Consider the following 17,152-nt stretch of genomic DNA (forward strand, 5'->3'; position numbering starts at 1 on the left):
TGGTACCCTGGCGAGGTGGGGAGATTTTGTTCAGTGCATGACTCAGTTGTTTTTATTTGTTTTTGTTGAGGCCGTCGAGGCCATGCATGGTATGTGTCGTTGTTGCCGAGGCTACTTTGAATCTTGCCATTAAGTTTACATGGTAGAGATACCTCCGGTGTTCGGAACTCCCTTCTCGAACCTCGATTCAATTATCAGGAGATATTGTCACTGGGCGTGCAAGGCTGATCAATCTTTGGAAAAACAGTGTGATGTTTGTTATTTGCTCTGAACAAATCGTTTGTCCATCTCAGCTTCCTGCCAACCGTCATCTTTTCACTTCAGTTCGCCACGAAGCCTTGGATTCAAGATGCTTTTCTACTCTTTCAACTATCTTCAGATCCCATTGAGCTAGACACGATGCCGTCCTTCAACATGTGCTTATTATTTATCAATTAGATAATGTAGTCTTTCAATTGTCGTCTCAGGGTCGAAGTCACATTTTGAGGAAGACACTGCAGAAGTATGTCTCTGGCAATTTCGTCTACCCATCTGATCATGATTCCCTCTCCGATCAGCTACACTGTTCTTACTTAAGCTATCATGATATATCAATAAAGATAAGAGCAACGTATGGTGGGTGACAGCTCAACCAAGAACAAGCCTTCCAACTCTTACGGGTTCTCTCTGGACACATTCATGACAGTTTTCATCCGTTCTTTATGCCAAGACTTTGACTTCTTCACACATACTCTCCTTGATACGCATTCTGATACTCCTCTCTTCTTAAGGTTTCTGGAGACTCACCCATCAAAACTTCCAAGCCCACATATGTACCTGGAGAATATTGAGGGGGAGTTGGTTGCTGCGAGTTCAAATTTGTCGTAGTGTATTGCAAATGAGAATGGGAAATTGTATTTGGTATTTCAGTCGATGTTCTTCTGCGGTAGATGGAATATGTCTTCGATTTCTACGTCAGCCAATAGATATAATATTCCAAGAACCATTATCACTCGTGACTTGATCCAACATAGAATACCAAAGTCCTACATACATTTCAAAATCCTCATCCCACCTCATCTCCCTCTCCAATCATCCTCGCATCCTCTTCCCTCCGCCCCCTAACAACCTCACAAGGCCACCTAATCCACCCAACCCAAACCCCACCCAACAACCCCTCCACCCCCTTCAAAATCTTCTCTGCCCACCCCTCCGCCCACCACCTCCCCCTCAACTCATCCAACAACACACAAAACCACCCCAACACCACCAACGCCTCCTGACACTCACCTTCCTCAAGCAACCCCACGAACTCCTCATCAACATTAACCACCCACCCCAAACTCGAACTACTCTCCCTCCTCTCACCCACTCCCGCGAACCCCACCCTCAACTCCTTAATCGCATCCACACAAATACGCCGAACGGCAGCTGTACTATTTTGACTGAACGCTAAACACAGCGCATTTAGATTAGACGATATTTCCGCATCGATGGGACCAGTACCATAATCTACTTTAGATTCGAAGATCGGTTTCAGCGGTCCGGATTGAATTATATGTTTATAATCCTGATGCGCAGGTTCGATGCCGCGGAGGAGTCTGAACCAATCTAAGACTAAAGCGGAGACTTTCTTGGGACTGCTGTCTAAGGATAAAGAGTCTGGGAGCTGAGGTTGAGCGAAGGACATTAGGGTGATTCTGCCAAACAAATTAGCATAGTAAAACATCGAAACGAAAGTGAGGGGCTCCAGGAGCCGGGAGCTGTCTCAAGAGCTCTCGTTTGCAATATGTCTCGGCTCTGCCCGGCTCCCGGCTCCCAGAGCCCTCATACAAGAAAACAGTAAATTAGTATAGGGGTTTGACATACAGGATAGCGCACCCGAAGACCGCAGAGCAGTTTTCGGGCGTGACGTTGTAGAGAGTGGAACGGAAGGAGCGGAGGGCGGTATTATGATGCGTGTGTGCTGCTATGAGGTAGGTTTCTATCCCTTTGTGGTTGGGGATTTGATTCCGCTGGATGAGGAAGATGAGGTGGAATACTGATACGGCGAGGAGGGCGTGGGTGAAGTAGTCGTATCCAAAAGCCGCTTCGACGAATCCTGTGCGGTGGAATTCTTTTTGGGCTGGAGATAGGACTAGAGAGGCTGAAACGGTACAGTATGTGCGGGAGGTGAAGTTATGGAGAAGTTCTAGATCTAGCATGCTGGTTGGCGAGAGTGGAGGGGCATATTGGAGATCTGGAGGGTGAAAAGCGGGACGAGCTGGTGGGGTTGCGGATGGCGGGGTGAGTCCCTCGAAAGAGCAGGGGACCCGATGTTTGTGACAAGGGCCACAAAGAGGGACCTTCTCGTCACACTATAGACAAGAAGTCAGCATCTCTGCATCATGCGAAGTCATGTCTGGGTCTTGAGAACGCACCTTGATCTTACGGCTTTTGCATTGCTGGCACCCGTTCCTGCTCTTCAGATGTGGTTTCCGGGAAGGCATTACAGTGATTTACTCGAGATACATGTCTGTTCAGAGATCTTTCGGCTTTCTCAAGGTATTGGTCGGGTGTTTGTGATCCCAGTGGCAGACGAATGTAGTTTAACTATACGACGGGTCCGAATACGAATGAAGTACGACTTACATGAACAGGGCTGAGCACCTTGATCGTCAATCATTACCTAGACTTTGCGCTGATCTATGCCTTGAACAGCCCTAGGTCAAACCCTAATCCGCATAGCATTTGAACGAAAAGGGTGTACTTTTAAGGTTAAGGTTAAAATCCGACGGTCAGCTAACAAATCAGATCAGAGTCCGAGATTTTCGTATTCTGCTGCCCAAGCGTGACCACTAACTTTTGATAATTCAACACTAAGACATGGAGATCATGGAATCAGGCAATTGTTCGTTTGTTGCAAAATCTACTTCTTGTTTCTTACAGTAGTCATAAATTAAGAGATAACTCAATGAATCGATGATTCGCGCTAACCTGCAAAGAGGGTCAAGTCCAGTGACATAGTACGCGTACAGAAAAGTGCCTTCCTAACCTCCGTCTCTTTAGTAAAGGCATTTGAAACGTGATACTATATCACAGACGGCTATCATAAGTGGCTTGTGTCAAATCATGATCCTGTTAGAATACCTTCAATACATACAAGATCACGATGAGCTTGGGGTAACTTACCTCCGCAACTGAATTGATATGATGTTTACTTCATTTGGTTAGAAGTCTAAGCAGCCCAGCCAGTGTCCTTCAATGCTTGATCATAGCAATCTTTCTTCTGGTAATAGTCGGCGATGTCTCTCGCCGTTAGTTCTTTCGCCTTAAGTGCGTCGGGTAAGTTCAACTTTGAACGTGCTGTCCTCTCTTCTGGATCAATTCCTAGTCTCAAGACCTTGGTCAATATTCCCGGCGATCCACCTCGTGCTGCAAGATGAAGAAGATTCCATCCTCGCGTGTCCTTACGATTCGCAGACTTCAGATCAGCATCAGCTAACAATGTATCGAAAGTAGGTTCGTTTCCATGAACGGCTGCGCAGGATATAGGCAACCAGTTAAGTTCAATGGTGCGGATGTTGGGTGAGCCTTGCATACTCCGTATCATCTGAACATCTTCGGCTTTTCCAAATGCTGCAGCTCGGTGAAGGATAGTCCAGCCTACGCGATCTAGTGCATTCCAAAAGCTAGGTTCGAGAGCGGTAAAGAATTCAAGAAGCTCGGTAGAATTAAGATGTAACCGCTGAGGCTCAAAGATATATCTAGCTGATGTCCACATGCGACAATTCGTATACTCGAGTTCAGCCCCGCTATCGAGGAGCTTTTGCACGATTTCAGCGTTGCCAGTATAGAATGCAGTGTTCAAAGGGCTACTAAGACAGAGTATAAGCAGAGTTCGAAGCATTAGAATGATTCCTCACGTTTCCCATTTGCCATAAGTCAGATTCGGATCCGCCCCCTTGTCAAGCAATAACTCAACAGCGTCTAAGGCGCCACTCAGAATAGCGAACTGGAGATGATTAGCCTCGATACAATTGCAGAATATAGGAATACATACGTGCAGCATGGTCACCCTATCTACAGTCATGTCATTCGGATTTGCGCGGCCCGAGGAAATAAGCTCTTGTATCTTCTCAGTATCACCATCCTGACAAGCTTTCACCATACTTGAATCAGACGGGACAGTATTCTGGATTCTGAAACATGGGTAGATGAGTAGGCTAGGCCACGGGGCACGCAGGCTTTGAACTCGGACTCTTAGCACTCTGTTCGATGACAAAGGACACTGTAGTATCATATTTTGGGAGTATTGGCCGTCGAATCGAGAGACTATGAGGTTGATATTGGCACCAAAGTAGCTACTCGCCCAGCGGTGGACTCTTGTCTCAGAGAATTGACTGCCTTGTTGTGGAGTGATTGTTGGAGTTGGAGTCTCAGTGTAATGCAATTTTCGTTCTCCCCGTATTTCCTCTTCAACTGACGCAAGGCTGTCTCTTAGTTCTTCCAGATTAGATTGGATGTCAATCATTAAGGTTCTCAAAAAGAACAATCAATCAGTCAGAGGTCTAGTCATTTTGATGAGCGAACTTGGACATACGATTGACCTAAAAGCAAGCTTAGGCTAGAAGCAGTTTGCAAATCCGACAACTGGGTACAAAGTTCTATCGCTCTCTGCTTATCTTTGACTGCCCACCTAACTCGCTGGCGCTTGGTGGTACTATGCAGGTTTCTGGGAAAGCTTGTGCCAATACTCTCAAACGATGACTGTGCTGCAGCGAGATCTGGATTCAATTTGAGCGATTCATTCTGGAGAATAGATCGAAGTAGGTCCAGCTTTGCCTCGGCGTGTCTCATTTGATCATGTGCACGACGGTAGTCCCCGAACATGTGACCTGCGGTCTGAACAGTTTGTGCCGCCTGAACGCCTACCCCAGCAAGACCCAATATACTAGCTGCTACACTAAAGGGTTCCATTTTAGCTTGTATTGAATGTTGATACCGAGAGCTAGATCAAAGAATGATGATATACGGGAGCAGACAATAAATGCGACAAACCTATGGGGGTGATAAAGGCTATATCGTGCTGCAGTACCGTAACAGAAATGATGAGTGAGTGGTCATTGGCAAGTCAGCTTCAGATTTGCGGATATGATCCTAATCAGCCATGACATCTGCAAAGAAGTATCCAGTAAAACTCCCATCTGGCCCTCCACAATCAATGCACTCTCTTATCAAAGGAATCGCAAAGGTTGCCCAGCTTATATGTAAGCCATCTATAATTTGCCCAAGTAGCTGCTGTGTAACATCCATAATCTAGTCCAATCAGGTCTAAAGCCTCAAGGAAATGCCTCCACAGTTCACGCCGACGTGAGTTAGGATGATAGGTAATCGCTTCCCATCTGAAGAATTAATAGTTGTCCACATCAATATAGCATTTGGAGGAACACTTACCTGTCACGCCAAAATGCGTATCCTTTTTTTTCTCGAAAGCGCAGACATGAGACCTTGCCAGATGAGGCTCAGAGTCAAGCCTGCCGTAATGGACAGGGGAATGTAGTCTCTCAATGGTTCCAAATTTGATTGGGTCCAAGATGCCAATATGCCTAAGACAGTGCCTAGAAGACATCCAAATATAAGGAAGTGGTCTCGATATTGACCTTGCCCGAGCATGCAGAAGAGCAAGACCGCCGAACTGTAAATCATGATTGCACTCATGAAAGTTACAGGAGAGGGATCGAGGAAAACCATTGGGACGGATACCATCGTGGGGCAATCGACAATTACCGAAGCCTGCCTCCGAGCATCTGCAGATGTCTCCAATGGAGAACGTTCTTTAGTTGACATACATTTATTGACAACGATGCGACTTACATGCGAGCTTGATAGCCACGGAAATTTATGTCCATTGTTGAGTTCCACGTACTCCGAGATCCTCCTCATACGATCCAAGCCCTTCCCAGAGTGTGATTGGCTGTAATTGCTGACGATGACAGAGCATAAGACCTGGATAACCAAAGCTAAGCACTGTTTGAAAACACCAAACGTTGCAGTATAAGTCCATCCTGACTGATTTTGATTATTCTCGCCAGGTTGAGAAGCTAAATCGGGCAGCAATGAGATCTTTCCTAGCAAAGTGGTGTCTTCTTCCTCGGAGTCCAGATTCTTCTTGCTGCGCTTGGACTGGGTATAGGCCATCAGTTCTTTGATAATACCGATTGCCGACGAAAGTGAGATATGTTCAGATGATGGTTGAGGATGCAACAATGAGGGAATGGGAGATCTTGGGCATTGTATTAAGTCTTATGAATGCCCAATCGAAGAAGGCTGCAGCACTCAGTAGCTCGTAGACCAATAAGGGATGATCGAGCAAGCCAGCGCCGACAGCCTTGCACCGGCAATTGCTCTGAACTCCATCACGTGGTCTGACACAAGCAATACTTCTAACCTTGTTCGCAATGCTACCATAACAAGGGTTGGTACTGGTTGCCATTTAATGCTGTAAGTCTTGACTACGAATAAAACGCTTTGCCTTGTCTAGGCTAGCAAATAGTGAGTGTCACACACCAGAAAGTCCAAATGCCAACCGAAATGTTCGAGGCTCAGCCGAGAGGCTTTAAGCAACACCACGTTTTTGACCCACGCCAACGCACTCCTGTAAATAGATGAAACGGCTTCCTCGTGCAGGTAGCATTGATATGTCCTGCAACGTTTGGCTGAATATAGTGGAGACTGCAAATGTACAGTGATTTATGACTCGAATTACAGAAATCTGTGTTCAGTGTAAACCAAACAGGTCGTTTCTCCTATGAGTTTTCCATTACTCATGCACTCTGTACACAGTTTTTTGTTGCCTTTAAGTCCTCCATCATTCATGCATTCTTTGCTTTGTGTTGTTGGATCGAAACTCCGCCATTCCTTGCCGCAGATCCAGAGAATCATCTTCTCGATTCGAAGGAAAGAGAAACAATCCACTCTCAGCTTCGTTCCAGTGATCTGACCCTGAGAAGCAATATTCTCTGCCCGAATCGGTCCTCCATCCCAAGTTCCCAGTAGGAGGATAATGCAGATATCACCAATTGCCGACCAGGGATCACCCACACTTAGTTCTACAATAACAGCGCTGGCCACAACAGAGCAAGTCAACTCGCCATCCACTGAGATAACAAGCGCAAGGAACGACTTCCAAAGACAAGAGGACCACGGGAAAGGTGCCGCGAGGGAACAGTGTTCCCAGAGCATCGGTAACAGCGGGACAGACCTGGACGTCGGACCAACAGACACAAGCAGACATGTCGCTTCCCAAGAAGCAAATCATAAGATCCGTCCAAGCCGTGAGGATGATGGACAAATAGCGCACCGTGCAGCACATCCTCAGGAAGGCAATGATCCAGTCCTTGCCTCAGGGATCCATTCCATAGTTACAGAGCAGGATTATGGCTCCATCATACCGCCGCCAACCGTGGATGTGTCAAACTCAGAGGTCCATCAGCTCTTGCGCGACGCTCGTGCAAGTTACCCACCACCAGGTCAACAGAGGAGCTTGCGGCAGATCTTTCATCCCATCCCCATACCTCTCGCTTCTCTGCTCTTCCTAAGCTTCTTCGTGCCAGTTGGGGCAGCACCTCTTGCAGACAGCCATGGACATAGCCGCAGCACAACTGTACTCTTGCCGGCCGTTGCAATCGAGACTTTTGTTCTTATATCTAGTGCGGTTTCGTTCTTATGCCTCGTCAAAAGGTTTATCCAGGGTTGCGACGGGCTAGGCTCGTCGACGGTTCCTTTGTGGATTGTGTTGATCTCCGTCATGCCAATGTCCTTGTCGGTGTTCGCAGATGTAGGTCTGGGATTGAGGTAAGGGAAGTAGCTCCTCTTGAACAATATACATGCTAACAATCATCGATGGAAGTGGCCTGGTTTATGCGATGATCTTGGTGACGCTAGTACTTATCCTATCAGCCATTCTTCTCTACAAGACGATATTGGGAGTCTTAACACTAGCACGAGTCCGCCAGGGGGATGCGCATCTCCCTCTTCCCGTAGAAGTCGCTTCTGTGGAGGACGATCGGTGGAGCCGTCAGATTGCGATCTTGGGAGGATGTCCCCACTGTCGCGGGGAGGGCTGTTCAAAGTGCGGAAACGGAGGCTCGTCAGTCACACACACTCCCTCTCTTCATTCTGTGTATCATAACTGACTTTTCAGGTCTGGTGGGGATCCGCGGAGCACTTCTCAAGCATGAGTGTTCAATTTCTTTTTGGTTGTGTGATGATTAAGGGATACCAAACTGGGGCTGCTTTGCGACCAGGCATGAAGGTTTCGCTCTTTCACAGCGAGGCAGAAAAAATTTAGGGTATTGCCTCACCAAGGCTGTCGTAAAACATAGCCTGTGGTTAAGCGAACAATTTCAGGGAGACGAAGTCCAATGAATCGCTCAACTTCTCAGCATTGTAATATTAAATTTTCAAGTTTCGTTTATGTGCTATTTGCCCTAAGGTTTTGGTGGAAACATTCTTAAGTTCAGGTCACAACAACACAGCAGCCCTGCCTGAAGTCCCTCCGTAGATCATTACAGTGTCGAAGAGATGAACACATATTGAATAATAATATACACCCTACCACCTCCACCACAATAAAAAATACATCTCCAGTCCATCAACGAAACGAACAAACAAACGAAAACGCATCATCAATCTGCGACCGTCACATCATGTCGTGTACTCAAAGCCCAGCTTATCTTTCTCCCACTTCACCCTTGCCCCCTTTCCCCTTCGCCTCTTCTTAAGCAAACCTCTCCCCAACAACAACAACACCCTTCCCCTTCTCCTTCCTCCCAGTATTCACTCCCTCCACCAACTCCTTCTCACTCGCACCCAAACTCCCCTCTCTCCCCTCCTCCGCCTCAACATACACCCCATCCCTCCCCGTAAACCACCTCCTCTGCTCTACCACCCGAACAAACCACGGCAAGCTCTGGCTCAAACCCGGTTTATACGTCCAATACTCCTTCAGATCCGCATCTGGGGGTTGAATCCTCCCTCCCGAGACCTTCTTCGTGATATAAATCAATCCATTGAGGATCGTGTAGGTGAACAGACCAGCGATGAGACCGTATGCCACGGAGTACGTGAACGGCATCGAGACGATGGTTACGAAAGCCGGGAGAGCGTCGCCGATGAAGGACCAGTTTACCGCGGTGACTTGGCGCATCATCATGCAGCCCACGAGGATGAGGGTGCAGCCCGTGGCCCAGGGAGGGATAGATGCGAAGATCGGGGCGAAGAAGATGGAGATCAGGAAGCAGGTGCCGGTTGTTATGGCAGTGAGTCCTGTTCGGCCGCCTTCTGTGATACCTGCTCCTGACTCGATGAAAGCTGTGACGGGTGAGCACCCAAAGAGGCTGCCGATGGAAATGGAGATTGCGTCTGTGCAGTATGCGAGTGTTGAGCGAGGAAAGTCGCCAGTTTCGGGGTCGACGACGCCAGAGAAGCGGGCCATCGAGTATAGAGTTGCGGTGGCATCGACGATATCGACGTAGAGAAAGGTGAAGAGAGCGAGTGCGAAGTGAGAGCCTGCTCCTCTGACATCCCAGTCTTGAACAGCGAGGATATGTGTTATGGGGTGGAAGTCGACGACCTTCTTGAAGAATGCGAACATTTCATCGCCTTCGGCAGTGTGAGGGAAGTAGGTAAAGGTTGTATCGCGACTGGATATGGTTAGTGGCGAGTAGCAGCGAGAGAAGCTATACTGACGGCCATGACATGATGGAGACGACTGTGATTCCGATCATGATTGCTGATTTGACGCGATATGCCATGAGGTACGAAGTCAGAACACCGCCACAAATGACCCCAATCCATAGCTAGTAACATTATTAGCATCCATAACGGGAGCATAAGGACCAGACGTACAGTCGGATTGGTCATCTTATGACTTGTACACGCTCCAGAACCTGGATCCAGATACTGCGGAGGACAACCACCAATATCTGTCGGTGTATCAACAGCGCCAGTGATAAGTCCGATGCCAGAATACGACATGCCAATTTCAGTTAAGAACATGCCTATTCCAACACCACTTGCAACCTTGACTGAGGACGGAATGACCTTGACGAGCCACTGGCGCATGCCGATAAGAGAGAGAAAGACGAAGACGAAGCCTTCAACGAAGACGGCTGTGAGAGCAAGTTGATAAGATACACTACCAGTGCCGTGATATCCGACGACTTGGTAGGTGAAGTAAGCATTGAGGCCCATGCCAGGGCTTGGAGACGTTAGACTAGCTTGAGGTTTGGGTTCGGAAGAACTTACGCCAATGCGACAGGAAGGTTGGTGAGGAAGCCAAAAGCAATGGAGCTGATGCCAGAGATAGCAGCCGTTGCTGTGATAAGATCACGATTGACAGCTGCATGTGTCAGTTGAGATGATGCTGGAAGGCTTACAACAACGAACCTAGCAAGCATTGATTGTAGTCCGGATCGACATTGCACATAGTATCGTTTGGATTTGTACCAGGGCAGACACAAGTCCCACCACTCTGAGAGAGAATATTTGCCTATAACGTTAGCATAGCCAGCAGAAAGTTGAGATCGACGCTTACATTGACAGCGATAATATATGCCATGGTAAAGAAAGTCGTCAACCCCGCGCGAATCTCCGTGACGAACTTGGAGCCTTTCCGCTCTTTTGGCTGTACATCATCAGCAACAGTACCTCCTTACTTTCTTCCAATCATCAGACTTACATGACCAGATCCATCGAGACGGAAAACTCTCCCAAACGTAGACTTGGATATCCTCTCATCAAGAGCTCCGACCGCGTTCTTGAATGAAGACATATTTAATGAATATTGAAAATGTCAAGCACATGGACACAACGTGGGCAGCAGACGTCAGTTATACAGTAACGATCAGCAATCTCGGCAGAGGCACGCAGGAACACTTCCCGTCAAAACATCTCAGGAGGTTGAGAAAACATGGCGGGGAAGGTTGGCAGGGACCCGACGTTGGCTTTCCCGTCAAGGATCGAATGCACTTGCAAGAGACTAGGTTTTCATCCGCTATCGAAGACGAGGGAAGAAAGCAATAGCCAGTCGATGGTCCGGGTTGTTCCTGCGGTAGCAAGGGGGACTTTGAGGTGAAAGAGAATGACACACCGTGAGCTGAAACTGAATGCGGCATTGCTGCACGTAGCCGTGTGAGACAAAGCTGGGAGAGGGCACAACTTGTGGATATGCATACTCGATACTCTCAAAAGATACAGCAGACTTTCGAATTTCCCTTCCGCTACGTACATGTGATGCGCCTGGAAGCGAGGAGGCTTTGAGATAGGGTTCAGCCTCATTGTGATAGCTTGACAGGCCTAGATCAAACCCGCGAAATCATGCCATAAAAGCTTTTGCGCTTGGACACTCTGTCTTATAATACCTCAGATGCACCCACTTGGATGACTTCCGGGGCCAGAGAGTAGATTATGATCCCAAGTTTTCCAGTCCGATGGAAAAGTTAATCTCACCGGCAAGAGAACTGTACCTTTCCGAGAACAAGGATTGGTGCAGCGAGCTTCTGACGTGCTACCACATCGTATGATGCGGTACATGGCACATAGTGCTCCAAATTCTTTGGACGTCTGGTGGCGTACAAACCTCGATTCGATCTGGGAAACATGAGATGTCGGCACATCATGCAGGGCAGACGGATCTCCGCAGGGGACGGATATATACTCGGGAAGATTTTGGGAGGGAAAGATCGGCAGTGGTTTCACTGTCCCTCAACCGTGCGAAACGTCCAAAGGACAACGGGTGAGTCGTTCTGAGGGGAAGAAGGAAGTGAAGGCTGGAAAAAACTCGAAGTTCTCGACAAACATATTTGCTTCTTCCGATTGATCAAATTCTCCTTTGGCCCTAGGGATGCTGGCGCACGGGTCTTGCCACGACCCCTCCCATCAGCCCGGTGCTGAGACATCCACTAAATCGTGCACTTACCTCCAAACTTCATAGTGCCCGCCACCCATCGTCCAAGCAAATGTCATCTCAACAATTGCTCTCGATGATCTACATCTCGAGTGCTGTGCGTCCACGTCCTCCCAACCATGCTGTGTTCACAGCTCATCACATCTCAGCTACTGTTGTGACACGCACAAAAACGGCCAACTATTGACAAGCCACTGGCTCGGAATGGCCCCCTTTGGGCGGTTGGCTGCAGACTGCAATCTACTTACTTGAGCATCGTGACCCCAGCAAGGGCAAGCAGCACAAGATTCCGCGAGGGAGCGAAAATTTTCCAAGCTCATGTCTTGCACCCAATGTGCGGGACGTTCCTGCTTTTGAAAATGTACTTCGTCTCTCACACTCGTGGCCTCAAACTGCCATGTCACATCTCGGAATCTCCTGAAAAAGTCGCGTGAAGGCCACGTCTGGATCCTGCGTGGAGGTTTCATCATAATTCATTATTGCTGGGGATGTCCTCCTGCCCGCATCTGCTTGCTCTTCCATTCTGCAGATCCATGATCATTCAGGCCAAAGATTACCATGTTCGATGTATCTTGGACCGATCCCGAGCGGGAAACCGTTGGTGAAAGGAGAACTCGGAAGGAACAGAATGGCGGGTCGTCTCGAAAACAGAATGTTATATCACGAAGGTCGTCAATGCGAAGCTCGAAATCGACAGAATCTCCTGCTGCAGCTAAGCCATCGCTCTTGAATATCTTCGGATCAGGCAGGAAGCCGGCCATAGACCGAGCAAAATCGCAGTCAAAGCTCTATTCAGAAGACGTCAACGATCACCGGGTATCAATCTACACCTCCGGGTCGGAAACTTCAGCACCAGAGTCCTTTGGACTACCAGCAACGCGGATCGCTTCAAATTCGTTCTTTGACGGTCGTAGTTCCCATTCAGATACCGAGCAATCTAATCCCTCAGAGCGTGAGTCGATTGAACCTTCCATTCAGTCAAAGATACTGATAAAAGTTTAGCCCCTGACTCTGTCTTCTCCGGCTGGACTGAGAGGACTTCTCGCACTGATTCGAGCTGGGGTTCCGTAATCGACACGTCGACGCTCTCCTCTGGGACAAGCAGTTGTATTGTGCAACCATTATCACCAACATCGTTTGTGACCCAGAGCACCGAGGTAACGGTATCGCCTCGGGATAGTATAAAAGCAGAAGAGCAGACTGCGACAATCGTGAGAATAACTGCTGCTGGGACGACGATTCCTGTGGAGGTTTCCAATGTTCCTGATTCGCCCACGAAGACGTACGTTCCTCTCTGTTGATCACGTCTGATAGATTGAGAAGGTTACTATTGATTCATTAGCTGACGCGCAATCAGGGCTTCGCCTCCATCCACGTTCGCCTTCCCTCTTCCACTTCCCCTATCGTATGCATACCCGCCCTCAAGCACGAGCCCTATAGCTCCAAATCTCTGCCATCTTCCCGCGGTCTCGGAGGAGAAATCACGGCAAGTTATCAAGAAACAACTTTCTTTAGCTCCGACCCATATCGCAGGTTCATCATCCTGCTCCAACACCGGATCGAAACGCTTGACTGCAGCTTCATCGAATCTTGACTGTCGAGATCAGGCTACCTCGCCTGTAGCAGAGACTTGGAAACCACCAGAGACGTGGGAATGTCCCGCATCTTCATCAGATTCATCAGGCTGCTCTCTCTCTCCCACAGCAAAAACGCATCCCCGACCCAGAGTGCATCGTCCACCACCCTCTCTCGCAACTGAATTGTCCACGCTGCCATCCATTCCTCGACGTTCCAAGGAGAGAGACATACAAAAACCAAGACTGAAATCCCCACCTACTTCTGCTGAAATTCTGCATCTTCAGCGGAGCATTCGACGGATGGAAGCAGCAAGTAAGAAGATTATGCTGGAGAGGCTGCGTGAGGAATGGACCGAGATTGCCGATGCGAGCGTGTATCGGGAATTGGAATTGGAGAAGCAGATGTGGATGTTGACTGCACTAAGAAGCTTCGATGGGCGGAGGAGTATTGATGGTTCGAGGTGCGGGACTCCTGTCTGTGGCGAACAAAGAGGAGTATCTCGACTTGGAGAAGGCAAACCGGAACGGCGTAGGAGGAAGGCAGTAGGAGGGCATCGTGGAAAAGTTCTGAGTCTATTTGAGAATCATGGTAAGTAGCGGCCAATTTTCGAGGATGGTAGAACGGAACACTGACAACCAACTTAGCTTCAGCATCCTCGCTTGTCGCCATCGTGCCAAAAGGAACAGAGGTGCACCATCTCTCGACAGCTCCATTGTCGCCAAAGCAATACCTCAACATCTTACCACTCACTGTTCCGAGTGCGACTCCGCAGCTACCTTATGCTTCCAACATCTTTAGCAGTATTCACGCTTTCTGCCTACCGTCTCTACTGCCCTCTTCTTCTATCCCAGCGGTCTTAAAAGAGTGTTACCGCGTGCTAGTCTCAGCTCCTGTCTCTGCGCCACCAGATTCCTTAGCGTTAACTTCTCTCCCTGAGAAACCTTCTCAGTCGACAACGCCGTCCTCGAACACGTTGTCTAATTCTGTGGAACCCAGAGGTGGAACTCTTTGCCTCACGATTTTAGACCCATCTCCACTTCCAGGAACTCTAGGACCCCGCCTTCGAACTTGGCTGGATGACCACCTCGTCCTAAACCTTGAAAAGCAATTTCGATGCATCAACCCAAGTCGATTGCTCCCAGACTGGTTGGCGGATGCTGGATTACGAGCCAAAGGAAGCACGGTGATGTATGTGAAATTCTTCGCTTCTGTGCCGAATGTTGCTTGGTCGAGATGTTCATCCACTGCGGTCTCGAGGGGCAGAGCCGATGATGAAGAACGAGATTTGGCTATCAGGGACGAAATCGAGGAGGAAAAGCAAAGAGAGAAAGAGTTGGAAGATGAACGTATCAAGCAAGAGCTCAAAAGCGTAGTTGGAAGAATGCTTTGGAAAGAAATGTGGGGCTCATATGTTCTGGGAGAGAAGTGGTGGTGGGAGGATGAAGAGGTGGTCGATGAGTGCGAGAGAATGGGAACAGTATGGGAATATGCGGTGATTGAAGCGGTGAAGGGAGAGTAAGGCTCCATTTCTTTCCCGTCCATTCTCACCATTCTCCGGTGTACTTGATGCTTGTACTTCTATTGCTTCGTGTAGGGAATAGCGGCGTTCAAGCTGCCGGTGGTCTGAAAAGCACTGAGTTGCAACTCGCTTGATGTAGTTTCTTTAACATCCTTTGTTCCCGGATGCCATATCAGTTGTGGATACAGTTGACCTTGAAGCAATACGGCTCTTGCCTATTGTCAATTCCGTTGGGAAAATCGGTCATTTTTTCCATGCTTGTTAATCAAGTCCTTGGTCATGATGCTGCTGTACTGTACTTCCGGTGTCTCGTGTCGTATGGTATCATTGATGTCTTTTCCGCTCATCGCATAGAAGTTTCCGCATGTCTCTCGATACTGGCATTCGCCGCCGCTTCGATTCCGATGTGAAGGCCATTATCGGATACCTGTTGCCGAAATTCCAGTGAGAGAGGAATTTCGGAAGAACTTGTCCCAAGAACATCACCACTTCTCACACCACATTCTTCATTACCAGCCCATTTCTCCGATTCTTTCGCCACAGCCCACCTCTTTCTTTTGGCTGTTGCACATCGCATCGGCGCCCTATTTCCGCTCTTTGTTGCCGGCGGATATACCTTTCAATCAATCCGCCTTCACAACAGTTTTGTTGCAACTCGCACTTTGCCTTCGAGTCAGCAGCTCTCCAAGGCCCATTGTCTAGATTGTGACTTATGGCCTGACTCGACTCCGGGAGCAGCCGCAAGACTTCCGCATCTTGATGCCGGCCGCTTCGCTTAACGCGCTGTAACACCAAATCAGACAGTTGATGATACACGAGTCAGGTCATGTCGTACAAGGACCAATGACAGCTTTCAGATGAGTTGGAATGCCAGCTTCCGGTCAAGACGTGCGAAGGATTGGAGTTCCATTCGTTCAGACTTTGCTCTGCCTCGGTATCAACAGTACCTAGGTACCTGGCTTGAAGCTGAGGCTGTTGGCCGTGACAATAAACAAAGCAAACGTGATTCTGCTTCCTAGGTACCTGACTCGAGCACACAAAAATGGACCCCAAGTAAGCGAACGGATGAGCTCTTCCTGATCAGTAATCTTCATACGCCCCTGCAGATTGATTCCATGAAAGCAACCATGATAAGTCACTCCAGATGCTTCAAGAATTCTGGACAAGGCGCGTTATAAGCGACCCGGAAAGTCGGTAGTATTACCGACGATGTAGAACAGAATTTGACCTGTACAATAAAGGTTTATGTCTTGCATGGAGTCAAAACCTTGTTTGCGAACTAGAGCGCGGGAACATCGTTTGGGAATCGAAAACCGCATGGTCTTGATCATGCCGTGATCGAGAACCTGGCAAGGCTGATAGGAAGGTGGAGATCTGAGTGTGGGGAGCTTTGTGTGCCGTTGAATGCATGAGTCGTGTTAACTTGGACTTCGCTGACTCGGCCTACTTTCTCTCTCCAACGCCTCGGGGTAAAGCCAAGAGCAGAGTTCTCTCGGTCGTAGGTAGTCCGAATGATGTAGTCTCCAAGACATTTGTACTCAGATGATGGTCGGAGGAAGGCGAAAGGAATGCCTCCGAGTGGTTCTTCCATCTACCAAGGCGCCTTGTGGCGAGAAAAGTCATAGCGAGACTGTTTCCAGCAGATCATGGGCGCTGTAGCCGTGATGAACTGACTCGATATGAAAGCTCGAGATGCAACAGATGGTAATTTCATAATTCCCATCATCCAATACAATTCGAGTCTGTCCATGACGGCATAAAAGAAATCAGCGAAGGAGACACAAGTGTACCGTCCAAGTGATTACTCTGCATCCCAAGGCGGTTATATGATTTCCGTGCAAGGTCTGCTATGTTGCTGAAGACGCACGAAGGAGTTTGTTGCACATCGTCTTTTGTCTCCGAGTCAGAAAGATCAGGTCACTCCTCAGAATATTGTGGGGAAGTGAGGGTCTAAGAAGAGTCACGATGCCCTGTTTGGTTCAAAATGAAAGAGTAGACAGTCGTCCCGATGGGCCATGGCTTGGGAGGGCTGACTCGAAGGAAACGTTCGAAATGCAACAAAGGTGTGTTGACTTGGGGCCGCTGATTGCATAAGGTCGTAACTCTGAGGCTCGAATGTCGTATAG

General features: G+C 48.5%; 6 protein-coding genes across 6 annotated transcripts; 2 read left to right on the forward strand and 4 right to left on the reverse strand.

Annotated features, from left to right (window-relative positions):
- Positions 1-905: 905 nt before the first annotated feature.
- On the reverse strand, positions 906-2,468 carry LY89DRAFT_665858 (uncharacterized protein; the record flags this gene model as incomplete). The annotated part of the gene is made up of 4 exons (XM_018212874.1): positions 906-949; positions 1,270-1,679; positions 1,849-2,336; positions 2,400-2,468. 4 exons carry the CDS (start codon positions 2,466-2,468, stop codon positions 906-908), a joined length of 1,011 nt encoding a protein of 336 aa, XP_018075783.1.
- A 392-nt stretch (positions 2,469-2,860) lies between these two features.
- On the reverse strand, positions 2,861-4,984 carry LY89DRAFT_681935 (ankyrin). The gene is made up of 5 exons (XM_018214405.1): positions 4,562-4,984; positions 4,022-4,499; positions 3,885-3,973; positions 3,151-3,836; positions 2,861-3,096 (listed from the first exon to the last, which is right to left on the reverse strand). Exons 1-4 carry the CDS (start codon positions 4,936-4,938, stop codon positions 3,197-3,199), a joined length of 1,584 nt encoding a protein of 527 aa, XP_018075784.1. The 5' UTR covers positions 4,939-4,984; the 3' UTR covers positions 2,861-3,096; positions 3,151-3,196.
- A 109-nt stretch (positions 4,985-5,093) lies between these two features.
- Positions 5,094-6,284, reverse strand: LY89DRAFT_681936 (uncharacterized protein). The gene is made up of 3 exons (XM_018214406.1): positions 5,836-6,284; positions 5,416-5,778; positions 5,094-5,363 (listed from the first exon to the last, which is right to left on the reverse strand). Exons 1-2 carry the CDS (start codon positions 6,157-6,159, stop codon positions 5,419-5,421), a joined length of 684 nt encoding a protein of 227 aa, XP_018075785.1. The 5' UTR covers positions 6,160-6,284; the 3' UTR covers positions 5,094-5,363; positions 5,416-5,418.
- Positions 6,285-7,024: 740 nt separating this feature from the next.
- Positions 7,025-8,359, forward strand: LY89DRAFT_778962 (uncharacterized protein; the record flags this gene model as incomplete). Its single annotated transcript, XM_018222257.1, has 3 exons — positions 7,025-7,815; positions 7,871-8,110; positions 8,165-8,359. 3 exons carry the CDS (start codon positions 7,025-7,027, stop codon positions 8,199-8,201), a joined length of 1,068 nt encoding a protein of 355 aa, XP_018075786.1. The 3' UTR covers positions 8,202-8,359.
- Positions 8,360-8,740: 381 nt separating this feature from the next.
- Positions 8,741-10,795, reverse strand: LY89DRAFT_665861 (xanthine/uracil permease family protein-like protein; the record flags this gene model as incomplete). The annotated part of the gene is made up of 7 exons (XM_018212875.1): positions 8,741-9,665; positions 9,712-9,821; positions 9,871-10,222; positions 10,270-10,363; positions 10,411-10,513; positions 10,559-10,648; positions 10,703-10,795. 7 exons carry the CDS (start codon positions 10,793-10,795, stop codon positions 8,741-8,743), a joined length of 1,767 nt encoding a protein of 588 aa, XP_018075787.1.
- A 1,692-nt stretch (positions 10,796-12,487) lies between these two features.
- LY89DRAFT_577391 (uncharacterized protein) lies at positions 12,488-15,026 on the forward strand (the record flags this gene model as incomplete). The annotated part of the gene is made up of 8 exons (XM_018208887.1): positions 12,488-12,881; positions 12,932-13,225; positions 13,532-13,656; positions 13,729-13,984; positions 14,057-14,095; positions 14,152-14,399; positions 14,445-14,726; positions 14,841-15,026. 8 exons carry the CDS (start codon positions 12,488-12,490, stop codon positions 15,024-15,026), a joined length of 1,824 nt encoding a protein of 607 aa, XP_018075788.1.
- Between the last annotated feature and the right edge of the window lie 2,126 nt (positions 15,027-17,152).

The sequence above is a fragment of the Mollisia scopiformis genome (assembly GCF_001500285.1).
Source record: "Mollisia scopiformis unplaced genomic scaffold LY89scaffold_5, whole genome shotgun sequence".
Taxonomy (NCBI): domain Eukaryota; kingdom Fungi; phylum Ascomycota; class Leotiomycetes; order Helotiales; family Mollisiaceae; genus Mollisia; species Mollisia scopiformis.